This window comes from Spermophilus citellus (assembly GCF_964194105.1).
Source record: "Spermophilus citellus genome assembly, chromosome: X".
Lineage (NCBI taxonomy): Eukaryota > Metazoa > Chordata > Mammalia > Rodentia > Sciuridae > Spermophilus > Spermophilus citellus.
The window spans coordinates 40867611-40892155 of record NC_138190.1 but is presented as its reverse complement, the minus strand read 5'-3'; the positions used below and the strand labels follow the sequence as shown (position 1 = coordinate 40892155).

General features: G+C 38.3%; 1 protein-coding gene across 1 annotated transcript in view; it reads right to left on the bottom strand.

Moving 5' to 3' along the window:
• Positions 1–941: 941 nt before the first annotated feature.
• The window catches only part of ZNF81 (zinc finger protein 81), a 71830-nt gene continuing 48226 nt past the window's right edge, over positions 942–24545 (bottom strand). The window contains exon 5 of the mRNA XM_081276577.1: positions 942–12506. Coding sequence (XP_081132703.1) covers positions 10804–12506 — 1703 coding nt within the window. The 3' untranslated portion in view covers positions 942–10803. The remainder of the gene's footprint in view (positions 12507–24545) is intronic.

The following is a 24545-nucleotide window of genomic DNA, read 5'->3' as shown; positions in this document are numbered from 1 at the left end:
GCTAAATTGCTTGGGGAAAGAAATGCAAGTGTCATAGAAGTTAGCATTTCAGGCTTCATGTTATGTTTATTAATGTTTTTATACTATGTTATTTTTAAAATAAATGCCACATGATTCTGCTAAAAAAAATAAAAAACAAATTGCTTGGGGCTTTGCCAAGTTGCTGAGACTGGCTTTGAACTTGCTATTCTCCTGCTTCAGCCTCCCCAGCTGCCAAGATTATAGGCATGTGCTACCATGCCAGTAAGACGATCCATTTTAAAAATGGACAGATAACTGGGCATGATGCTACATGCCTGTAGTTCCAGCTACTCAGGAGGCTGAGGCAGGATTACTTAAAGAGTTAAAGACCAGTGGGGTAACATAGTCTGACTCCATCTAAAAAATAGGCAAAATATTTTAGAAGATACATTAACCAAGATGACATACAGAGAGCAAATAAACACATGAAAAGACGCTCAATACCATTAGTTATTAGAGAAGTATAAATTAAAACCAAAGTTGGACAACACTACAGTTCCACTACAATGGCTAAAATAATAATAATAATAATAATAATAATAATAATAACAACAAAAGAATAATAATTTTATCCAATGAGGGCAAAGATACGCACCACTGAAACTTACTTTTGTGTTTAAATATAAAATGGGGGGCTGCGGCTGGGGCTCAGCAGTAGCGCCATTGCCTGGCATGTGTGAAGCACTGGATTTAGTTCTCAGCACCACATATAATAAAAAATAAATAAATAAAGGTCTGTCAACAACTAAAAAACTATTTAAAAAAATGTAAAATGGTACTTTGGAAAACCGTTTGCAATTTCTCAAATCATTAAGTATATACCCACCACATGACCAAGCCATCCACACCTAGGCATTTATGCAACATAAATGAAAATGATAGCCAAACAGACTTGTATGAAAATGTTCATATTAATTTTATTTGTAATAGTTAGAAACAAGATAACCAATTGCCACCAATACATAAATGGATAAACAAATTTTGGTACATCCATACAATGTAATACCATTTAGCAATAAAAAGCAATGAATAAGGATATAAATAACAACACAAATGAATCTCAAAATAATTATCTTGCTGAACAAAGTCAAACAAGAGTGCTTACCATATAATTTTATTTATATAAAATTACAGAAAATGCAAACTAGTCTATAATGACAGAAAATAGATCAATGGTTGCCTACAGATGGGGAAAAGGGAATAGAGAAAGAAGGACTAGATGACAAAAAGGCATAAGAAACTTGTTGTGGGAGTGGATATATTTATTTTTATTGTAGTGATGAAAGGTGCACACATCAAAACTCATCAAATTGTATACTTTAAACAAGTGCCATTTAGTATATGCTAATTAAACCACAATAAAGCTGTAAAATATATTTTAGAGACAATGGAAGAAAACTGAAAATGAATTGGACATGAGACATTATCAAATTAGATTGATATGATATTCCAGTTTTGGGGAGAACATTATTATTTTTAGGACATGGATGCTCAATTATTTAGGGGTATAATGTTACAATGTCTACAACTTACTATCGATATTTCAGGAAAATTTTATATATACATTGTTAAACCTAGATGAAAGTTATATGGATGTTTATTGTACAGTTATTTTAATATTTCTACATGATTGAAAACGTACATAATTAAAATGTGAAAGAAAATGCTATTATATTGTTTTATTGCCCATCCTCTTCTTCAAATAGAGACATTATTTTTACTACCCTGGAATGTTACCAAATCTACTCTGGAAATGTCTCTAGAAAGAAAAGAGACATTCTCTATCTCCACTATCTTGAAATGTAAATAAATCTGAACAAATTGGTTGTTAAAGTATAAACATTAATAACTTCATAGAGAATTGTCTTCTAATAGGAGGCAAGAGTCAAACACACTAATCCAAGAAGAATAATGATATGAAATGAACATGGAGTGGTACAAAATAAATGTAGAAGATGACAAAGCTATCTTACATAATTGACATCCCTTTAAGAGAAAAAAATGGATCAGATAAAAAAGTTATGCAAAATAAAACTTTCATAATTAATAACCATAATGGCTTACTATAACCTAGGTAAAATTAATACACAAAGATCAGGATTTATGGGTGTGGCGGTGCACGCTTGTATTCCCAGTGACTTTGGAGGCTGAGGCAGGAGGATTACATGTTTGAGGCCAGCATCAGCAATTTAGCAAGACCTTGTCTCAAAATGAAAACTAAAAAGGACTGGGAATGTAGCTCAGCAGTAATGTGCCTCTGGGCTAAATCCTTAGTGCAAAAAATAAATCAGGGCCAAGATACGTGCTTCTATAAAACTTAATTTCAGGGCTGAGATTGTAGCTCGGTGGTAGAGCACTTGCCTAGCATGTGTGAGATACTGGGTTCAATTCTCAACACTGCATATAAATAAAAAAATGTCCATCAACAACTAAAAAATATTAAAAAAAGAACTTCAAAAAAAAGTATCATATGGCAGAAAGGCACATCATATAATGTACAAGGAAAAAAAGAGCAAGTTTGTCTAAGACTTCTCACTGGCATCACTCAATTTTAGAACAACACATATCAAGTTCAAGTTCTCAGGAAAAGAAAGTGTAACTGTATCAGGTGGGAAAGTATAATCAATATGAATATTATGGAATAGGGTTTTTTTTTTCATTTTTGGTGGTACCAAGGATTGAACCCAGGGCCTCAACTATGTTAAGGAAGCACTTTGCCACTGAGCCATATCCCTGTTGTGGAATAAGGAATTTTAAAATATTAATTAGGCCATGCACAATTTATAGGAGTATCTGGGAGTATAAAGCTAAGAAGAGGGGGGCTGGGGTTGTGGCTCAGTGGTAGAACACTCGCCTAGCATGCGTGAGGCCCTGGGTTCAATCCTCAGCACCACATATAAATAAATAAAATAAAGGTTCATTGACAATTTAAAAAAATTTTTAAAAAAAGATAAGAAGGGGGGTGGTTTGGAAGGTTCTAGAAACCATTGGAATGGGTGGGCTAATCAGAGCTTTCAGGAATATCTGAGGAGCCAGAACATCTAGTTACTGAAGTGAGACTGTGAATGGGAGGTGATAAAATCTACAAGAAGCTGTTCCCTTTGTGGGTCTGCACCCAAGAATCTGGTGGTGGGCCTGGGGCCACTGTCAGCATCATTGAGATGAAAAGAAGAGCTGGATATAGAGTAGAAGAGTGAGGAAAAAAGAAAACTTGCTGGATACCTCTGCATCTGTCCTTCAATGTATATAATTTCAAAGACTTTAGAGGGGAAGTTGCTCCTTCCTTTTGTCCTCCCAAGTCTCATATAAATTCTACTTCTTGCCAACCCTCATTTCTCAGTTTAACCCAGACAACACAGAGCAATCCAGCCCAATGACCTAGTATTTTTTTTCTACCAGATGTCACTTTATGATGAATTTAGAAATTCCTTCAGGTTTCCTCAATTGCTTTCCTTAAATTCATTTCCAAAGTAGCACTCATCCAAGTCAACAATAGCCTATCTGTTACAAAATCAGCAATTTTCCACTCTCATATAACCTGACCTCCATTCTAGACATATCCTCCATTGAAACATATCTTGGAAACACTCTTCTGTGAGCTCCTTTCTCACTTGGCATGTTTTGACCTCTCTGGGTGCTCCTTCTCATTATCTACTACAGATGGATCCATCTTGGCCTATTCCTCAAATGTTGATCACATAAGCCTTAGTCTGAGGCTTGCGTTTTGCTTTTTATACCACATTTCTCTTCAGATAGTTGGATGAGATTTAAATGTCATAGACATTCTCAAATCCCACTGCTTTCCCAAGCACAGGAAGTCGTATGGAGACCTAAGCAAGTACAGTAATGGAGATGTATCTAATAGTCATTAAGAACCTCTCTCCATACAAAGTTCTAAGTGTCTTACACAAATAAATCCATTAAGTTCTTGATATGAGTTAAATTGTGTCCTCCTAAAAGGATATGTGGAAATCATAATGCCTAGTACCTCAGAACATAACCTTATTTGGAAATAGTCTTTGCAGAAGCTATCAGGTTAAAAAGAAGTTATTAGGGTAGGAACTAATCTGATATAACTGGTATTCTTACAAAAAAGGAAAATTTAGACACAGAGACAGATGCATGAAGACCTCAGGGAGAAATCAGCCATGTCAGTGGACTGACACATCCACAAGCAAAATAACACACAAAACAACCAGCAGTTAGAAAAGAGGCATAGAATAGTCCCTTCCCTACTATTTTCATAGGTTACAAGAGGGCCCTGATGACACCTTGATTTTGGACTTCTAGCCTCCAGAACTGTAATAAAGTTCTGTTGGTTTAAGCCACCTAATTTGTGGTACTTTGTAAAGCAGTCCCAGGAAAGAGTATACTTCGTAGTGAAATCTGAGATAGGTAACTAGTATGAACATCTTTATAGCTGAAAAAAAATCAGGAAAGAGAAGTTAACTAACCTGCCCGAGGTTACACAGCTAAAAATTGGTAAAGCTAGGACTGATAACTCTGGCATGAGCCTAGGCAAGCTATTTCTTCACACACACGTGTGTGTGTGTGTGTGTGTGTGTGTGTGTGTGTGTGTGGTGGATCAGAACCAGGGTCTCACATATGATAGTCAAGTGCTCTACCACTGTGCTACATCCCCAGCCCAACTCCTTAATACTCTTAGTAACATTTTCCTAATGACAAAAAAATTGAAGAAATTTTAATATGCAAATAATGGCATAGATTCTTGCATATCACCCCACAAACTATCATACAACCATTCAAAAGAGAGTTGTTGAATAATAAAGCAAGATCCAGAGATAGTAGTATACATCAAAGAAGAAAGCCATCCTTATATAGTTTCTATATGATTATAAGCATACTCACATATGTACATCTATACAGGTTTATTAGCAAGACTAAAACATGGAAGTACTCATAGTAGTTGATTAGTATTGGTTATCTTTGGGGAAGAATAGTGGAGGATAAAATTCACTGAATAGTAAATTTATCAGCTAGGTTTTTTTTCTGGGTAACAAGCCACACAAACTTAGAGACTTACAATAAACATTGTAATCCATTATTCTGTTAGTTGTCGGGGATGGGTGGAATAGATGGCAGAGCCTTCCTTGTCTGGGCCAATATATTACTAACCTATGACTATGTAACAAATTACCCTAACATTTGTCAGCTTAAAACAACATTTATTAACTCACAATTTCTGTGGGTCCCCTTCAGGTATGGCTCAGAAGTATGCCTGTGACTGAAGATTTCTCATGAGGTTAGTAAAGCTATCTGGCTTGAAGGTCCCACCTGAAGGCAACACTGGGGAAGGATATCCTCTCAAATTCACTCACATGGGCCTTTGTAAAGGGCTGCTTAATGAGATGGCAGCTGTATTCCCCCTAGGGTGAGCCATCTGAGAGATTAAAGGAACACCCAAAACAGAAGCCACAGTCTTTTTGTAAACTAATCTTGGAAGTGACATCCATTACCTCTGCCTTATTCTAGAACCAAGTCACTAAATCTAGCCCAAATTCAAGGAGAGAGAATTATACAAGAGTATGAATACCAGGAGTGAGGGATCATTCAGGATCATCTCAGAGACTGCTAACCATAGTTACCTTGATCAGGAATACCTGGCTGGGATATCTTCATTTACATATTTGGTAGCTGAAAATCTGGTTGGTCGAGTGCCTCAGTTGGGATGAATCATATCTGCTCCATCACTGCTCCAAGTGGTCCATCATTTTCCAACTTCACCATCCCTGCCTTTTAATATATGGGCTTAGGATTCCAAAGAGCAGCAAGAGTGGGCACACGTCAATGTGCAAACACTTCTTATGAGTTCTTGTGTCATATTTGCTAATGTTCCATTATCCAAAGAAATGGACAATTTTAATAAACTGTTAAAGGCTGAGAGTGGGATAGTGAGAATATAGAACCCCTGAGAGCTGTAGACCTAAGGGCTGTTGGCTTCCACCTGCAGGCTCTTCACCACAGACCTCCACTGGGTGCTCATAAGAAACACTAGTAGTAGAGTGGGAAAGTGGAGAAGGCATCCTTCCATGGGGTATGCCAGTAGGGGGATGGGTGCTGATACAAAAATGATACAAAATCCCAAGGGACCCTATTCTATCAAACAAAAGCCTTAAGCCATTTGGTGCAGTGCAGCAAACCCTGTCACTCTCAGGATACAGGTGAAGATCCACTATGACTAGAGGAAAGGAAAAGAAAAAAAAATCTACCCATGATGGAATGGGAGGAAACTATCTTGGACCAGACAATAAAATATCTCTTACCAGTGGAAGAGGGGCAGGATCACTGGGAAAAAAAAATGTTAAGACCCAGGGACACAGGACAACTTCTGTGTCCCATACCAAGTTAGTAAGAACCGAGTAACAGCAGCAGTCTAAGTGGGCACAGCGATGCATGCCTGTAATTCCAGTAACTTGGAAGGCTGAGGCAGGAGGATCATAAGTTTAAAGCTAGCCCAGGCAACAGAGAGACACTTTCCGCCCCCACCCCCAATTAAAAGGGCTGGGGATATACCTCAAGGGTAAAGTGCCCCTGGGTTCAATCCCCAGTTCCAAACAAACAAACAAAAAACCAGAAATCAATTACTAAGAGAGAGAGACAAGAATATAGAGAGACTATCACTGAGATGCAGAAACCCAGGAAAGGCCTAAAGGCAAGTACAGTCCAGGAACGTTGAGAAAAATTCTCTGGAAAACCAGTGTCTACTTCAAACACAAGGTAACATTACAGGAATTTGAAGTCTATGTTACACCAAAATTCACAATAGCAACAACAAAACCAAAACCCTACCTGACCACTGACTGGATCAACTCAATGACACCATGCTAATGCCTATCTATCAGAAGAGCAGCCATGTCTATCTCCAGGAATAAATACTTTTCATTTCAGTTTACATTGCCCTACACACAACATCCAACTTTCAGCTAAAACTTGTAGATGCAAAACAGCAAAAGAAAGGAACCCACTGTCAAGAGGTAAAGCAGTCAAAAGACCGGAACTCGCTTGGCTGACTTACTGGAACTATCAGGCAGGGAACTTAAAATAAATTTGGCTAAAATATATTAAAGGGTATTATAGACTGAATGTCTGTGTTCCCACAAAATTTGTATACTGAAATCCTTATCCCCAATGGGATGGTATCAGGAGGTGGGGCCATTGAGAGGTAGGCAGGTCATGAGGGTGGAGGCCTCACAAATGGGATTCATGCCCTTATATAAAGGATCCCAGAGAGCTTTCTAGTGAGGATATGAAAATCAGAAGCCAAGTAAGGATACAATGAGAACCTGGTAGTCTACAATCCAGAAAAAGATCCTCACCAGAACCTGATCATATTGGTACCTGATCTCAGACTTCTAGCCTCCAGAACTGTGAAAAAAGAATTTTCTGTTGTTTATAAGCCATCCAGTCTATAGTACTTTGTTACAGTAGTCCAAACTAAGGAAATAATGGAAAATGGGAACAACATGAATGAACAATTGGGGAAGTTTAGCAGAAATATAAATGATATAAAAGTCAAATGAAAATAGTAAATATAAAAAATAAAACATAACTGAAAAAAATGCTTTCAACAGGTTCATCAGTAGACCTGACAGCCAGGATGCTGGGAAATCAGTGTTATCGAAAACAGATTATCGTAAGTTATTCCAAATGAAATGCAAAGAGAAATAAAAGCTGAAAAGGACACACACATAGAGATAGGAAACGTGTAGCATTTTTCTAACACAGTGTATGTCCAGATGACAAATTATTCACATTATCACCCCATGCAAAACATGATCACTCCCATTCCGGGATCTCTAAATATCCCATCCCAAATCATGGTATCAGGTTTAAATCCAGGATTCCAAGTCTTCTATACCAGGTTCAGATGTGGCCAAGGCTCCTTGAATACAGTTTCTCAGTTTCTTGATCCTGTGAGCTAAATGACAAGGTATTTGACATGCCTCTCTCAAACACACACTTAAGATATATATGGGGAGAAAGAGACTAACTGCAATAGGTACTCCCATTCAGCCAGGAGAGCAATAAGAGGCATGTGTCAGTCACTGTTCCATAACAATTCTGAAATACCACAGAGAAAATGTCAGGTCCCCTTGCTCCAGGGGCAGATAGTGTTTTTTTAATCAGGGCAAGTTTTTCCTGGAAATGGCTTTCCAGTCCATTTTAATACACTGTTCTTGGGCCTTCCCTCTGAGACATCCTTCAGTTCCCATAAGAAATGGTCCATACTTGTAGCTGAGTAACATTGTTGTCTTGCATCCAGTTCACAGAAGTTAGGGAGGAATTTCCAGAGGCCATTTTTTTTTTCATTTTGAATTGTTTCAGTTCCTTTAAGGCCAGTATGGAGGTAGTTCCACAGGTAAAACTCAATTAAAACCTATGAGTTTCCTATGAATCTGTTCAGATCAACTCTATGCCCCAAATGCCACATCAGCAATTCTTTTTAGAGAAGCTTCTTTCTACTTAGAGCAGTGTCAGGCTACTGTGGAATCAAGTCACTAAGATTTTTGGACACCCATTGTTTCACTGAGAGGGTTTCCCAAGAACCAATAGAATACAATATTTCAAACATGGTAATAAAGGGTTTTACAGACATACCCATGACTTGATATTTACCCTATAGCCATTTTGTATCTTGAGAATATTTTCATGGCTAAAGAGCTAAAGTTATTTCCCAAAACAGCTGCTTGCCAGGGGAACAAGTATTTCTTTAATTCATTTCTCTCATTCTGTACCTTATCATTATGTGGTTAAAAGCAGCAAACTGACAACCATATTCCATGGCAAATCTCTTAGTCAGATCCACAAGTTCATTTGGTACCTTCTCTATAGTCCCACAGAGCATGGTGATGATTTGCTATTTTTTCCTTTCTAATAGGTTGTCATTTTCCCAGATTTTGCAAACAGATTTCCTCATTATTCTCCAGTCTCTATTAGCTTCTCAGGCCCAAAGCCAATGCCATATTATATTTGGGTATAATACAATTCACACACATATACTTTTAAGTATTATTTAGCATTTGATATGCAACAAACTACCCCAAAATATAGTTGCCTAAAACAATTATCACTTATTTAACTCAAAATTCTGCAGATTGGCTGGTATAACTGACATGGCAATTTTGGGCTGGACTGGTTTGGCTGGGGACATAGGCTTATGATGGACTCATTACAAGCCCATAGGTAAATTGATCTATGGGGCATCAGCTAAGCTGGCTCACCTCTGTTCTATGTGGCTTCTCATCCCACAGTAGGGCATCTGTGCTTCTTAACATTGAGATCTAAGGATTCCAAAGAGCAGCAAAAAAGGGTAAGCCTCAAGGCAGGCTTTCACACTTCTCCAGCCTCTTCTTGAATCTCTTTGCTAATGTCCATTGGCCAAAGCAAATCACATGGCCAAGTTGAAAGTCAAGGAGCAAAGGCAGGCAGATAAGAAGTACTTTGTGTTAGTTTTTTGTTGCTATAAACAAAATACCTGACAAAACTAATCTAGAGGAGGAAAAGTTTACTTCCGGCTCATAGTTTCCAAGGTTCTGTCTGTGGTCAGCCAGTTCCATCACTCTGGGCCTGTGGTGAGGTGTAGCATAATGACTAAAGAGTGCCCTGGAGGAAAGCTATCAGCTCATAGTGACCAGGAAGCAGAGAGAAAGGGGGGAAGGAGCTGCAGGGAAGACGAACTTTCCAGGACATACCCCCAGTGACCCACCTCTTTGAGCCATGCCCTACCTACATACAGCTATCACCCAGTTAGCCATTCAAACTAGGATGGGCTGGTCAGGTTATAGCTCTCATAATCTAATCATTTCACCTCTGAACATTCTTGCGGTTAACACAGGGGCTTTTAGGGGATACTTCATATCCAAGCTATAACATACTTAATAAGAGAAACAACAAGTTACCATTGCAAAAGGGGCCATGCATAAATGGATGGGAGGAATCTGTGGCTATTTTGCATTGTACACAATGAAAGAAGAATACTATATCATGGAAAACAGTATGAATAATAATCATATGTTCATATAAAATTATATCTGCAGATGTGTGTATATAAAAAGCCAAAATAACTTTAAACTTATGAATTCATTGGATAGATATGTTCAATAACAAACATTTGATAAACATTCTAAATTTTAAAAAAGAATTTCAATTCAATTATGCAATATGTTATGCAATATTTTACCACAAACAGCCAAAAGAACTGAGAGGTCTGCACACCGAATACATTATTTTCTTGTTAAACTGCTTACTATAACATAGTAAACATGACTGTCATTTCTATAATTTTGCATCCTCCAACCTATAAAGCATTTGGTAATAATTTGCCTCATGATACTTTCTATAGGAAGGGTTTTCCTAATGTACCAAACTGACAGCATTCTCAATGTTAATTCTATTGTATTTTGTGAGGCTGTGTAAATGTTAAATTCACCCCCCCCACCCTTTTAAAATATCTTTTAGTTGTCAATGGACCTTTATTTTGTTTATTTGTATGTGGTGCTGAGGATCAAACCCTGCACCTCACACATGCTAGGCAAGCGCTGTGCCACTGAGTCACAACCCCAGCCCCCAAATTCCCCTTTCTTCAATGTATTCTTATAGGGTCTCTTCTAATTTTTTTTTCATCTCAGGTGAGATAGCCTGATGAATGCTTTTTTTAATACAGTGTACTCATACAAGGTCTGTCTTAGATGAATTTTATAATATATGAGTAGACCTGACTTCTACGGTAAGGCTCTCTCATCTTTAAGAAACAGGGTTATTTCATGTATGAATATTGCGATGCATACTAAGAACGGATTTCTGGGTGAAGCCCTTTCCACAGTCATTGCATTTATAGGGTTTATCTCCAGTATGAATTGTCTGATGTTTATTGAAATTTGACCTGTCAGTGAAGGCCTTCCCACACTCTGCACATATGTACGGTTTCTCTCCCGTGTGAATTCGCTGATGTACTTTGAGATGTGGTTTCTTGGAGAAGGATTTCTCACAGTCAGGACATTTATAAGGCTTCTCTGTAGTATGAATTCTCTGATGTGTAATTAACTCTGACTTCTGGATGAAGGCTCGTCCACAATCAGCACAAACATAGGGTTTTTCTCCCGTATGAATGGTCTGGTGTTTATTGAAATTTGACCTGTCAGTGAAGGCCTTCCCACATTCAGCACATATATAAGACTTCTCTCCAGTATGAGACTTCTGGTGAGTATTGAGATTTGACCTGTTGGTGAAGGCCTTCCCACATTCATTACATACATAGGGTTTTTCTCCTGTGTGAATTCGCTTATGCATCTGGAGTTGGGACTTAGAAGGAAAAGATTTCCCACAATCACTGCATTCATAAGGCTTCTCTCCAGTATGAATTCTTTGATGTGCAATCAAGTGGGCCTTCTGGATGAAAGCCTGTCCACATTCAGTGCATATATAGGATCTCTCTCCTGTGTGAATTCTCTGATGCATCCTGAGTGTTGACTTCTGGGTGAAGGCTTTTCCACACTCACTACATTTGTGATGTCTCTCTCCAGTATGGATTTTCTGATGTATATTGAGGGCTGAGTTCAGGGAAAAGCCTTTCCCACATTCACTGCATTCATAGAGTTTTTCTCCAGTATGAGTTGTCTGATGCCTGAGTAGAGATGACAGCTGGAAAAATGACTTTCCACATTCAGTGCATTTATAGGGTTTCTCTCTAGTATGACTTTTCTCATGCATCATTAATTCTGAATTCTGGAGGAAAGCCTTTCCACATTGAGAACATATGTATAGTTTTTCATTTCTATGAACTCTCAGATATATACTGAGTAGTGGCTTCTGTGTAAATGCATTTACACATTTGTTAAGTTCACGAGGCTTTTCCACAGTATGAATTTTTGGAGGTGCAAAGAGATACGACTTTTGGGTGAAGATCTTTCCAAATTCAGCACATGTGCTTGCTTTCTCCCCAACAGGAAATTTCAGATTTTGACTGAGTGCATGTTTGAGGACTTTTTCACACTGATCACTTTCGCAGAACTTCACTCCCATATGTGAATTTTCATGGTTAGTAAAGGAAGTGTTCTGGGTGAAAACTTGACCATGACTAACAATTTTATCAAAGTTCTTTGTTGTATTGTTTTTATTATGAATATGTAAGTCCATATTATGCCTAAAATGTTTCTCAAATGAGTCATGTTTATGGGGTCTTTTCTGTGAAGGAATGAGATTTGGGCTTGGATGTACACAACTTCCAATGTCTGTATATTCATAATCCCATTCTGTGTTCAATATCTTCTTATTGATAAAATCAGTGGGATTCAAAGGGCTGTTCTGTTTTTCCTGGCATATTTTTATCTGTTCAGCATCTTGCCACAGTTCTTCTAAAACGGAATACAGTGAATCATCTCTTGTATCTTTATCCTCTATTTCACTATGAAATGTAGTTTTTGCAGAAGTACTTTTTTTTGAGTTCTTAATTCCAAACTTCCCACCTAAAGACAAAGAAAAATGAAAAGTGACATGTAGAATAGATAGCAGAAGATTAAAGGATACACACAATCTTATCCAAATTAAACCCATGGAAATATGATGATGATACCATGAAATACATATATAGCAATTATTATATACCAACTTCTTATGTGACACAATATTCCAGGTCCTATTCTAATACATACATATGTACATTTAATCCGTTAAAACACTCTATAAGGTATTGACCATTATCATTCACCTTTTATAGATAATGGAAATGAAGCGCATAATGGTCATATAATTTGCAGTAAAACACTGCTCTTAAATATTGGAGATTCAAGTTCAATCTAAGCAGTCTAACCCTATTTTGGTAGGAAGCTTGGCTATCAAATAGGATGGACAGAAGATTTATAAGACAAGGATTTTAAGGGAAAATATCTGTGGAGAGACTATGCAGAGAGAAGGTGAATCAGAGTCTTAGTCTTCATTAGCTTGCAATTATAAATCCTCACTAGTCTCAATGCTATATCTTGCTATTATCAGCAAAAAACACAAATTAATATGATAGAAAAGAACTTACTGATGTCCACAGGAAAAATATTGTGTTCATTACCATTATAATCAATACAAACAAAATGATTATCTACACTCCCATTTTCTATGCAGGTGAAACTGTTTTCTTGGACTTATGTTATATACATATATTGTGCATGTGTGTGTGTGTATTTGTAGAGAGGTTAAGCTATCTGTGATAAAGACTGAAAGTTGCCCAGTAGAGTGTTTCCTCATCTTTGGCAATAACAGAATAGTAGTCAAGAAAATGGCTGCCCAGTCACTTAACATTTCTCAGCCTCCCTTGAAAATTGGTATGGCTATGTGACAGTGCTCTCATGAATGGAATGTGGGAGAAATGATGGGTGCCAATTGCAAACTAGAGCATTGAGATGGTAGGCAAATTTTCTCCACATCTGCTTCTACCTTCTTGCTTGCTAAAACCTGGATACCTCAGCAACACAGATTCAAACACACAGATTTCAAAAACATAAATAAGAAGAAGAAAAGATAGAAAAAGGTAGATTAATGTACTACAAGAAGCCTGGATTCCTGAATAAATATGAGCAATGAGATTTCCTATAAGTGTGAAATAAATTATTTATTTTTATGTTCTTATCTGCACCCCCTCAATCTATTGTGAGTCAGCATCCACATATCAGAGAAAACATTTGGTGTTTGGTTTTTTGGGGATTAGATTATTTCACTTAGCTCTCATGAGTTTTGATGTGTCATATTTTCATTCTGCTCAAAACATTTTCTTATTCATTTGTAATTTCTTCTTTGACTTACACACTATTGAGATAGCCGTTTTTTACTTTCTAAACATTCATAGACTTTCTACTTGTCTTTCTGTTCATATTTTTAATTCAACAGTACTTGAAGAACACAGTAGTATGTAATTTCAATCCTTTGAAAATTGTTATAACTAGCTTTATGTCTCCAAATAGTCTATTTTGGTGAGTATGCCATGTACCTTTGAAAATAAATGTGTATTCTAGTTGTTGGATATAGTAACCAACATAATATGATAGGGATTTTCATGTTCAAATCTTCAACCTCTTTGCAGATTATTTTTTTATTTTAAGACAGGGTCTTTCTAAGTTGCTGAGGTCTTCACTAAGTTGCTGAGGCTGGCCTTTAATTTGTGATCCTCCTGCCTTAGCTTCCCAACTCACTGGGATTACAGATGTGCATCACAGTGCCTGACCAGATTCTTTTATCTACTTGTTCCAACAGTTATAGAAATAGAAACGCTAAAATCTCTAAAAGTGATTGTGCAATTTTCTAGTTGATAGTACTATCAATGTTTGCTCTACATATTTAGAGATTATATTATTAAGTGCATACAAATTAGGTTTCTAATATATGACTGTAAAAATTTATCAACTGTAGAGAAAGAGGAAGCATCACTAAAGATATAACTGATATTAAAATTAGAATAAAAGTGTATTCTGAAAAAAGTTAATGCCCTAAATTTACAACTTAGTTGAAATGCATAAATTCTTTGGAAGAGTAACTTGTTAAAACAAAAAGAAATAGAAAATCTGAGTATTCCTATAAAAAAGAAACTGAATTAAAAAGTAATGATAGCCCCACAAAGAAATTTTCAAATAATCCAGATGAGTCCATTGGTGAATTCTATCACATATTTAAGGAAAAATATAAGATTTAAGGCATTCTCACATAAAATCACAACAAGAGGAGTAAACACTGAAAAAATCTACCAAGTATAGCAATTTCAAACAAAATCTTTCAGAAAACAGCAAGCATGAAATGTACCAACTTATCTTATGAGACTACAATTAACAATATCAAAATCAAAGATATTATAAGGGAAATTTCCCCCAAATGTAAACACCAATGTCTCTCATAAACATGGAGATTAAGATCTTTACCAAATACTGCTAATTCAATAAAGGCATACATAAAGATGATAATATGCCAAAATCAAGTAATTTTTATTCCAGGAATACACAGTTAATTTAACACCTGAAAAAAATCAATGAGATTTACCACATTAGTGGAAATAAAAGTTCACCTCAACATATGTAGAAGTAGCATTTGGAAATTCAACATCCATTCATGTTAAAGATTTTCTTTGAACTAGAAGTAGATAGAAATTGTCACAAATTAATAAAGGTCATCTAAGAAAAACCACAGATATACTTAATGGTGAAAGACTAAAAGTTATTGCCTTTAGACTGGAAATAAATTAAAAATAAAGGGCTTATATAATAATAAGATAATGATAGGAAGACAAGATAATGTACATAGAAAATTTTGGTTATTTGCCAAAAGACCTACTAGAATTAATAAGCAAATTTAGTAAAGTCTCAGAATACAATGTACAAGAATCAATCATAAGATTCTAGTACAGAGAAGTAAGTTCCTTAAGAAAGATACCTCTGTGTTCATTAAACATATTTTCTATAAAAACAAAACAAACCAACAAACAAATATCAAAAGCAAGAAGACTTTGGGGGGGGGGAGTCCAAAGATACATGAAGTTATCAGCACAGAGTTCCCTCTTCTTCTGGTTTATGTTCAAAGTAGCTGCACTTTTAGCAGCAATGTGAACCAGTTCAAATTCCCATAAAATCTTGTCATCCTGTTGCCAGAGGAACCAGGGGAGGAAGGCTGGGGTGCCCAGGGCCACTACAGATTTGAGAGGGCAACCTCAAAAGAAAGAACAAAAAGAAAATGAATGCCAAATTCTCTATGTTCACTTTGCATATGTCTCTGGCTGGCCACTCCAATCTGCATGGTGGGGCAAACTAAAAGCTGCTGAACTAAAAGCTGAGTTGCTACCCACATTACATGAGACAACATTTCCAGGTTGAGTGTAGCCTGGTCAATTGTCTGTTATGATAGGAACATTAACATTGGGTTCAGGTTGTAGTTCAGTGTCAGAATGCTTGCCTAGCACATGTGAGGCACTGGGCTCAATCCTCAGCACCATATAAAAGTAAATAAATAAGCTAGGCACAATGGCGCATGCCTGTAATCCCAGCAACTCGGGAGGCTCAGGCAGGAGGATCATGAGTTCAAACCCAGTCTCAGCAACTTAGCAAGGGCCTAAGCAACTCAGTAAGACCCTGTCTCTGATAAAATGTAAATGAGGGGGCTGGGAATGTGGCTTGGTGGGTAAGCGCCCCTGAGTTCAAAATAAATAATCCCTGGCACAAAAACAAACAAACAAACAAATATTTCTTCTACTATGGGGAAAAAAACACCTCTCCTCAGAATAATATAAAAGAATATACAGCTTTACTTTGCTATAAAATAATATTGATAATATTTGGGATACAATCCCAAACTACTACATCCATATACGATAGGTGAGAAAAATATTCTTTGGATATCTTCCCAGTGTCTTCAGTAGTTTGTTTTAAAATATTTTCTATAGTTAATAGTTATTATCAGTTAGATGGATTTGTCTAATAAAAAACAATTCAGTAATACTAGAACTTGAGTTGTTTTATATGGTATAAGCCATGGATCAAAGTATTATTTTTCCATTAATACTGATATCCATTTGTTCCAGCACAATTCACTGAAAAGACTTTAATTTCTCCCTTTGAAATGCATTGGCAGCTTTGTCAAAAATCAGTTGTCCATATATGTTTGGGTCTATTTTTAGACTTTCTTCCAATCTCTTTACATATCTGTCTATCCTTACACCAATACCATATGGCCTGGATTATTGTTGCTTTACAGTAAATCTTTTTCTTTTTAAGTAAATCTTAACACTAGGTATTGTCTATCTTCCATACTTTTTCTTCATTCTCAAGGCTCTGTTGGGTATTCTAGATCTTTTGCATACCCATATAAATTTTAAAATCTTCTTGCCATTTTTTACCCCCAAATTACATATAGCTGCTTGAACAAGTAGAAGACAAATCAGTAAGTGTTGGGTTAAATGCTAATCTGTGCCTAGGAAAGCTTGCAACCTAGCCTATCTATTCCCCCTGCTTATAGGCACAGTGTGGCCCTCCACTGTATCCCAGCCCACTGCCAATGAGGAGTAAGGAATACAATGTCCAAAACTTCTCTCTTGAGTTCTCCAAGTTCTTCCTTTGGAAGTGGTAAACAGTACACTAGGGAATTTCCAGCCCTGGGATGGAACAATTGGCATAGTTGGCAGGACCCCAAAGGGGAACATGTTGAGTTGACTCTGGAATTGGGAAAGGGCAGACAGTCTGCGGGGCATATCCTGGGTTGGCCACCTGGATTTAGGTGGCTTCCTATTAGAGGGGTCTGGACCACTGGGTGGGTATGGAGATACTCTGAAAATGAAAAGAAGGGTGCTGAAAATATTAGAAGTAGCATCCAAAGTAGTTGTAGGAAAGGGAAAGGAAACAAACAATGCTACTGTAGTGGTGGCAAGGCTCCTATCGTGTGCATTAAAGTTAGCCCCAGAACAGGAGCTAGCCACTCAGGCTCAGCTCTGCAGAGTACAAAAAGAGTTAAAACTAGAAAAAATAGCTAGGTTAGGACAGGTTGACAGCAAGAATATGCTACAGTGGCATTTAGAACTTGCAGATGAGTGTCTGTAGATCATGCTATTATGCTAAACTGAATAGGCATCGTGGGCCCAGACCCCATAATAGGACATTGGTGACTAGTAAAACTGGGACACCTATATGTGGAATCCACTCAGGAAGTCCACTAGTTCCAGTAACTCAGAAGTTGAGGTGGAAGATGAAGATATAATGGAAGCTAGACTGGTAATGGTCCAAAAGTTAAAGACCCAGCAGAAACAGCCAGAAGTGGTGGACCCAGATCTGCTCTCCACCACAGAGAGATATTTACATACCACCATAGACTGTGTAACCCATGAAACCAATGGAACTGGGGTCCAAGTTCAGGCAGAAAATGAAAGAAAGTGTACCTGCATGGCTGCTCCACTTGTGGAACACTGGAACAGATGGGATAATGTTGAATGGTACAAAACTTTATGAAATGCCTTTGGTAACTGTCCCCCCTGCTTTATATTAGTGGTTTCACACCACTGATGCTGATGAAGGTGTGGGGTCATTACTAGCTTGGCTGCTTCTTGCCATTCTCAATACAATACCAAATTCAAAAGAGATTCCTATGCCCAGAGGTACCTGGCTCTTTAAGGAAGCACTACAGAGCTATTTGTCAGAACTGGGAATGAAACATGCTATTTCTGTGCAACCTTTCCCAGAACAAGACGGTATGACCTTTACTGCTGGGATGAGGGATACTATTCTACATGCAGTTATGGTGCCCTGGTATCAATATTATATCCCTGTTAGTAGGGCAGCCACTCCAGCAAGCCACACAACTGCTTATGGCAGAAAACAGTAGTCTGTAAAACCCAGCCCAAACCGGAAAGACCTTTCTGAGTCTCCAATAGACAGATGTGAGTGGACCTAACAGCAGCAGGTGTAGATGAAGGGAAAACAGATAAATGACTAATGACACCCTGGTACAGTTATGGACATAATTGCTGAAGGATAAGAGGTTTCAGCTATTACCTCTCAATAAGGAAGCAAAAGGGGAGGTGATCAGAAAGGTGGAATGGATTCCTATTCCAAAAAGAGAGAACACCTCTCCTATTAGGAGATGTAATGAAAGGAGAGCCCACTCATCTACTGAAGAGCATTTGGTTTGGTTTCACAATTTAGCTACTGTGAATTGTGCTGCTATAAACATTGATGTTGCTGTGTCCCCGTAGTATGCTGTTTTTAAGTCCTTTGGGTATAAGCTGAGGAGTGGGATAGATGGGTCAAATGGTGGTTCCATTCCCAATTTTCCAAGAAATCTCAATACTGCTTTCCATATTGGCTGCACCAATTTGTATATGTTTTTTTAAAATTATAGATAGACACAATACCTTTATTTTATTTATTTATTTTTATGTGGTGCTGAAGATGGAACCCACTGCCTCACATGTGCTAGGCAAGCCCTCTACCACTGAGCTACAATCCCAGCTTCTATAAAGCCAATATTAAGAGGACATGCTAATGCAATTCACAATAGCCAAGTTATGGAACCAGCCAAGATGCCCATCAACAGACAAATGGATAAAGAAAATGTGATTTTATATGTATGTATGTATGTGTGTGTATATAATATATATGTATTTATATTATATACACACACAAAAAATGTGATTTTATGTGTGTGTACATATATGTATACACACACATACATACATACATACACATAACCAATGGAGTTTAACTCAGTCATAAAGAAGAATGAAATTATGACATTTGCTAATAAATGGATGGAATGGGAGAACATCATACTCAGTTACATAAGCCAGATCCAGGTAGTCACGGGTTGAATGCTTTCTCTCATATGTAGAAACTAGACCAAAACAGGACTGGGGATGTGGCTCAAGCGGTAACGCGCTCATGTGGCATGTGCAGGGCGCTGGGTTCAATCCTTAGCACCACATAAAAATAAAATAAAGATGTTGTGCCCACCGAATATCTCTCTCTCTCTCTCTCTCTCTCTCTCTCTCTCTCTCTCTCTCTCTCTCTCTTAAAAAAAAGAAACTAGACCAAAATAAGGAGGAAGGGTGATCCTATAAAATTAGAAGAAAGATCAGTAAAGCAGAGGAAGAGTGTTATGGGGGAGGAAGGAGGGACAGGAAAAGGGAGGAATAGAGGAATGACACTGACCAAACTATCCTATGTACATGTATGAATAAACCACAGTGAATTTCACCTTTGTGTATATCTATAATGCACTAATTAAAAAAAAACTATAAATAAAAGAGAGCACATAAAATACCTCCTTGTTGTTTCACCTGCACCCCCCAAAATGTTGCCACCAAACAATATCAGCTCCCTGGTGGCCATCAAGAGATAAGTGAAACCATGTATGAATTAGCTACAGTAATATAATTTGCCCCAAACACAATCCGTTTACCTCCCCTGTATGGCCTGTAAAAAAGCAGGATGGAATGTGACATAAGACGATGGGTTACGGAATTAAATAAGGTGGTGCCTCCAATTTATGCAACCCTTTGCAATATAGCCACCATTTTACAAGAGCTCAGTACCCAGGGAACGTATCATTGTGTATTAGATCTTGCTAATGCATCCTTTATCATAGACAAAGCCTCTGAAGTCAAGACCCTTTTGCTTTCAGTAGGTAAGCTGATAGTGGACAATGGACGTTTAGGTCATTACTTCAAGGGTAACTCCATAGCCCCCACCATATGAGTACAGTGGTGTAAGACTTAGAAACCAGGTCTATACCTCCACAGACAAAAATGTTTCATTGTGTTGATGGCATTCTTCTGTCTTCTGAATCTTTTTCAGCATCCACTGAGGTGGCATGCATGCTTCTGACTCATTTGCAAGGGAGAGGATGGGCCATAAACCCTGACAAAGTAAAGAGTCCTGGCTTATCAGTGAAATTTTGGGGTTGGGAAAAAAAATGGTTAGACCTCAAGCTGTAATAGATAAAGTCCAGGCATTTCCACTTCCCAACACAGTAAAGCAAATACAAGAATTTGTGGGGCTATTGGATTATTGGAAGGCTTTTATCCCTCACCTGGCTCAGTAATTATGACCCCTGTATTATTTGTATAGGAGACAGTGTGGGACTGGACTGACACTCATACTGAGGGCTTTAAAGAGGCCAATGAACAGTAAAACAGGCACAGCCATTATGATACTAAGCATATCGAAACCTGTTGAATTTACTGTCCATGTCATTCTGGATGACTGGATGGTGCTTATGACAGTGGATTAAGAGACATAAGACTCCCAATGAATTTTTAAAAATTTATTATCAATGGACCTTTATATAATTTATTTATATGCAGTGCTGAGAATCAAACCCAGTGCCTCACACATACTAGGTAAGTGCTCTGCCACTGAGCCACAACCCCAGCCCTCCCATTGAATTTTGATCACAAGTATGGAAGGGGACAGAAGAATGTTACAGCTGTTGGAAAGACAACTGTGTGCCACTTGTGCTGCCCTTCTTGTTATGGGGCCCATCAGCAGAGAAGTGCCAGTCAAGGCTGCACAACCAGCAAAGATCAGAAGGCTGGAGGGAGCCCCAGCAGAAGAACCCACCACTTGGTTGCATCGTAGAATAAAGCACGCAGGTCAGAAGACGATGTGGGCAGCTGTGACACACTGGGACTTCCCACAGGGAGGTCTGATGTTGCTGCTCCATGCCAGGACTGTCTTGCCCACTCTCAGTGCTGCTCACAATGATGGATGCCACCAAGGGGCATATTAAGCAAGGTGACTGATGTCCCTCATCAGTGATGGCAGATAGAATACTTTTTTTCTCTCCCATTATCAGTAGGGACCAAATACACATTGACTTGGGTGGACAGAGTTACAGACTTGATGAAAACCTTCTCCAGCAAGAGCCAATCAGAAGGCAAGTCTTAAGGGACTTAAGCGAGGCACTACGCAACTCAGCTGAGTGCCACATATGGCACACCCCAGGTAACTGAGAGTGACCAAGGAACTCATCTCACAGACCATGACATCAACAGTGGGCTCCACACCAGGACATGGACTTCCCGCCTGTCATGCAGTCCAACAGGAGCTGGATAAACTGAAAGAATGTGCGGCCTGCTGACAGGAGCCTTCAGGCCTGAGAGTAGCTCTATGCAGGGGCGGGCTGCTCACCTGCCTGAGGCACTGAGGACACTAAATGAGAAACCTGGACACCAGCCACTGCAGCTGTTTCTTTTTTTTTAATATTTATTTTTAGTTGTAGTTGAACACAACACCTTATTTTGTTTACTTATTTTTATGTGGTGCTGAGAATCAAACCCAGGGCCTCGCACATGCTAGGCAAGTGCACTACCACTGAGCCATAACCCCTGCCCAGCTGTGTCTATTCTGTTTTCAGACCCATGGCTGCCAGCCTTAGGGTTACAGATAAAGACACCTCTACTAAGCATTTTCTTAAACTGGCCCATGGCACAAACTGCTGCCAGCTCCTTAAGACTTCACATTGGAAGCCAGGCGTGGTGGCCACTCCTGTAATACCAGCTGCTCAGGAGGCTGAAGCAGGAGGATCATGAGTTCAAAGTCAGCCTCAGCAAAAGCAAGGCACTAAGCAACTCAGTGAGATCCTGTCTCTAAGTAAAATACAAAATAAGGCTGGAGATGTGGCTTGGTGGTCGAGTGCCCCTGAGTTCAATCCCCAGTACCAAAAAAAAAAAAAAAAAAAAAAAATTCCCATTGGAGACAAGGAGCATTAGTTGGCCATGGACTAGTAAGCCACCAGTGGTTTGTCCTACTGATACCTTGACAGAAGGGAGAATGTCTAAATTTACAAGTAAAGCCTACTGTGTCAGGGATCTGGCCCTTACAAGTACAGATGATGTTACCACTGGGGATCATCACCGAAGGAACACTTTGTATTCCACTTGATATGAACACCTTGTTTATGATGGGTATATATTCCAGAGGTGTCTTATTCTTTCTATACCCCTGAAGTGCCAACAGACAGATTGGTTTGATATACCTGCCCAGGCAGGCCTACTGTGCAGGCTACTTTACAAACACAAAACTGCACAGCAGCCTGCATACTGCCTCATGGAGCTGATTCACCATTATTGGTGCCTATTAAACATCTGTCATATTCTCCATAGATTAGCCACAGGTAACCTACTTCTGGAGTGGGTGATGGAAGTCGCACATCATGCCAACCAGAATGACTGCTGGATCTGCCCAGAACTCCCTGTGCCTGCAACACAAAGACTTCCCTGAGCAGTCCAACCATACATGAGATAAAATGGACTTGGATAAAACAACTGGACTAAAACACAATATCTTTCATGCTTTAACCCAAGTGTCTAAACAAATTAATGTTATCTCAGTTACCTTAGTATGCTTGTTTATAGGTTCTTGCTCTTTGTAATGCTGTTGTAAGATATGGATGCAATGTGCCTCCAGAGCCCTGTCCTCAGAGTATCACAGAATATATTTGAGGGTTTGACCCTCATGTGAGGGACATGAATGTATTCTAAGCCATTAAAGGAGTGGAATGCTGGGTTGAACATCAATCAGTACCTAGGAAAGCCTGTGGTAAAAGAAGGTATCTAAAGAATGTGATAACAAAGAAAACAGAGAGGGAGAGCTGGCCACTTCCCTTATCTCCAGTCTTTAGGAAAGAATCTAAACAGAGTGGCCCTGGTTGTAAAGAAAACATATTTATAAAACATCTGAAGAAATCCACCTGTGCAGTGGTATGCAACCTATCCTATATATTCCCCCTGCTTGTAGGCACAGCATGGTCCTCCATTTTATCCTGATCCACTGCCACTGAGGAGTAAGTAATAATGTCCAAAACTTCTCTGTTGAACCCTCCAAGTTTTTCCTTTAGGATTAATAAATAGTATGCTGGGACATTTTTAGCCCTGGAGTTGAACAGTAAGGAAACAGTAGATTTCAACAAAATACAACCAACTTGAATTCTTTTCAGAGATGCAGGAAACATTCCTTTAAAAATACCATATGCTGAAATCCTACACTGTTTTTAGACTACAACAGGATTAAATTAGACACTATAGAGGTAACCAACAAATTCCTTGAAAGATATAACTTACTAGGTCTGGCAAAAGATGAATCAAAGATCAGAAAATCCCTATGTCTAATAAAGAAATTGGATTTGTTATTAAAATTGTCACATCTGGGCTGGGGATGTGGCTCAAGCGGTGGCGCGCTCGCCTGGCATGCGTGCGGCCCGGGTTCGATCCTCAGCACCACATACCAACAAAGATGTTGTGTCTGCCGAGAACTAAAAAATAAATATTAAAAATTCTAAAAAAAAAAAAAGAAACTTAAGATACAGATGGATTTCCTAATAAATTCGATGAAGCTATAAAAAAGAAATAACAATCTTATACAAACTAATTCTGAAAATAGAGAAGGGAACACTTCTAACTATAATCCTAATTAAAAAACATAACAAAGACATTGCCAAAAAATAAAACTACAAACTAGTATCACTCATGGAAACATGCAAATATTTTAAACAAAATATCAGTAAATAGAATCACTACATAATAATACATGAAAGTCAAACAGAATTTATCTCAGAAATGCTAGGTTCATTCAACATTTAAAAATTAAGAAATAAGCCTCAGCAACTTAGTGAGTCCCTATGCAACCTAGGGAGACCCTGTCTCAAAATAAGAAATAAAAATCAAGAAGTAGCCAGGCATGGTGGTGCACACCTGTAATTTCAGAGGCTCAGGGGTCTGAGGCAGGAAGATCCCAAATTCAAAGCCAGCTTCAGCAATTTAGCAAGGCCCTAAGCAACTCAGAGAGACCCTGTCTCTAAATAAAATATAAAAAAGGGCTGGGGGATGTGGCTCAGTGGTTAATCATCCTTGGGTTCAATTCCCAGTACCCCCTCCAAAATCAAGAAATAAATTCACCATATCAACAGAACAAAAGAAAAACTTCTAGAATCAATCTAATACATAAAGAAAGCACTTGATAAAATTCAACATTTAACCATGATAAAAATAAAAC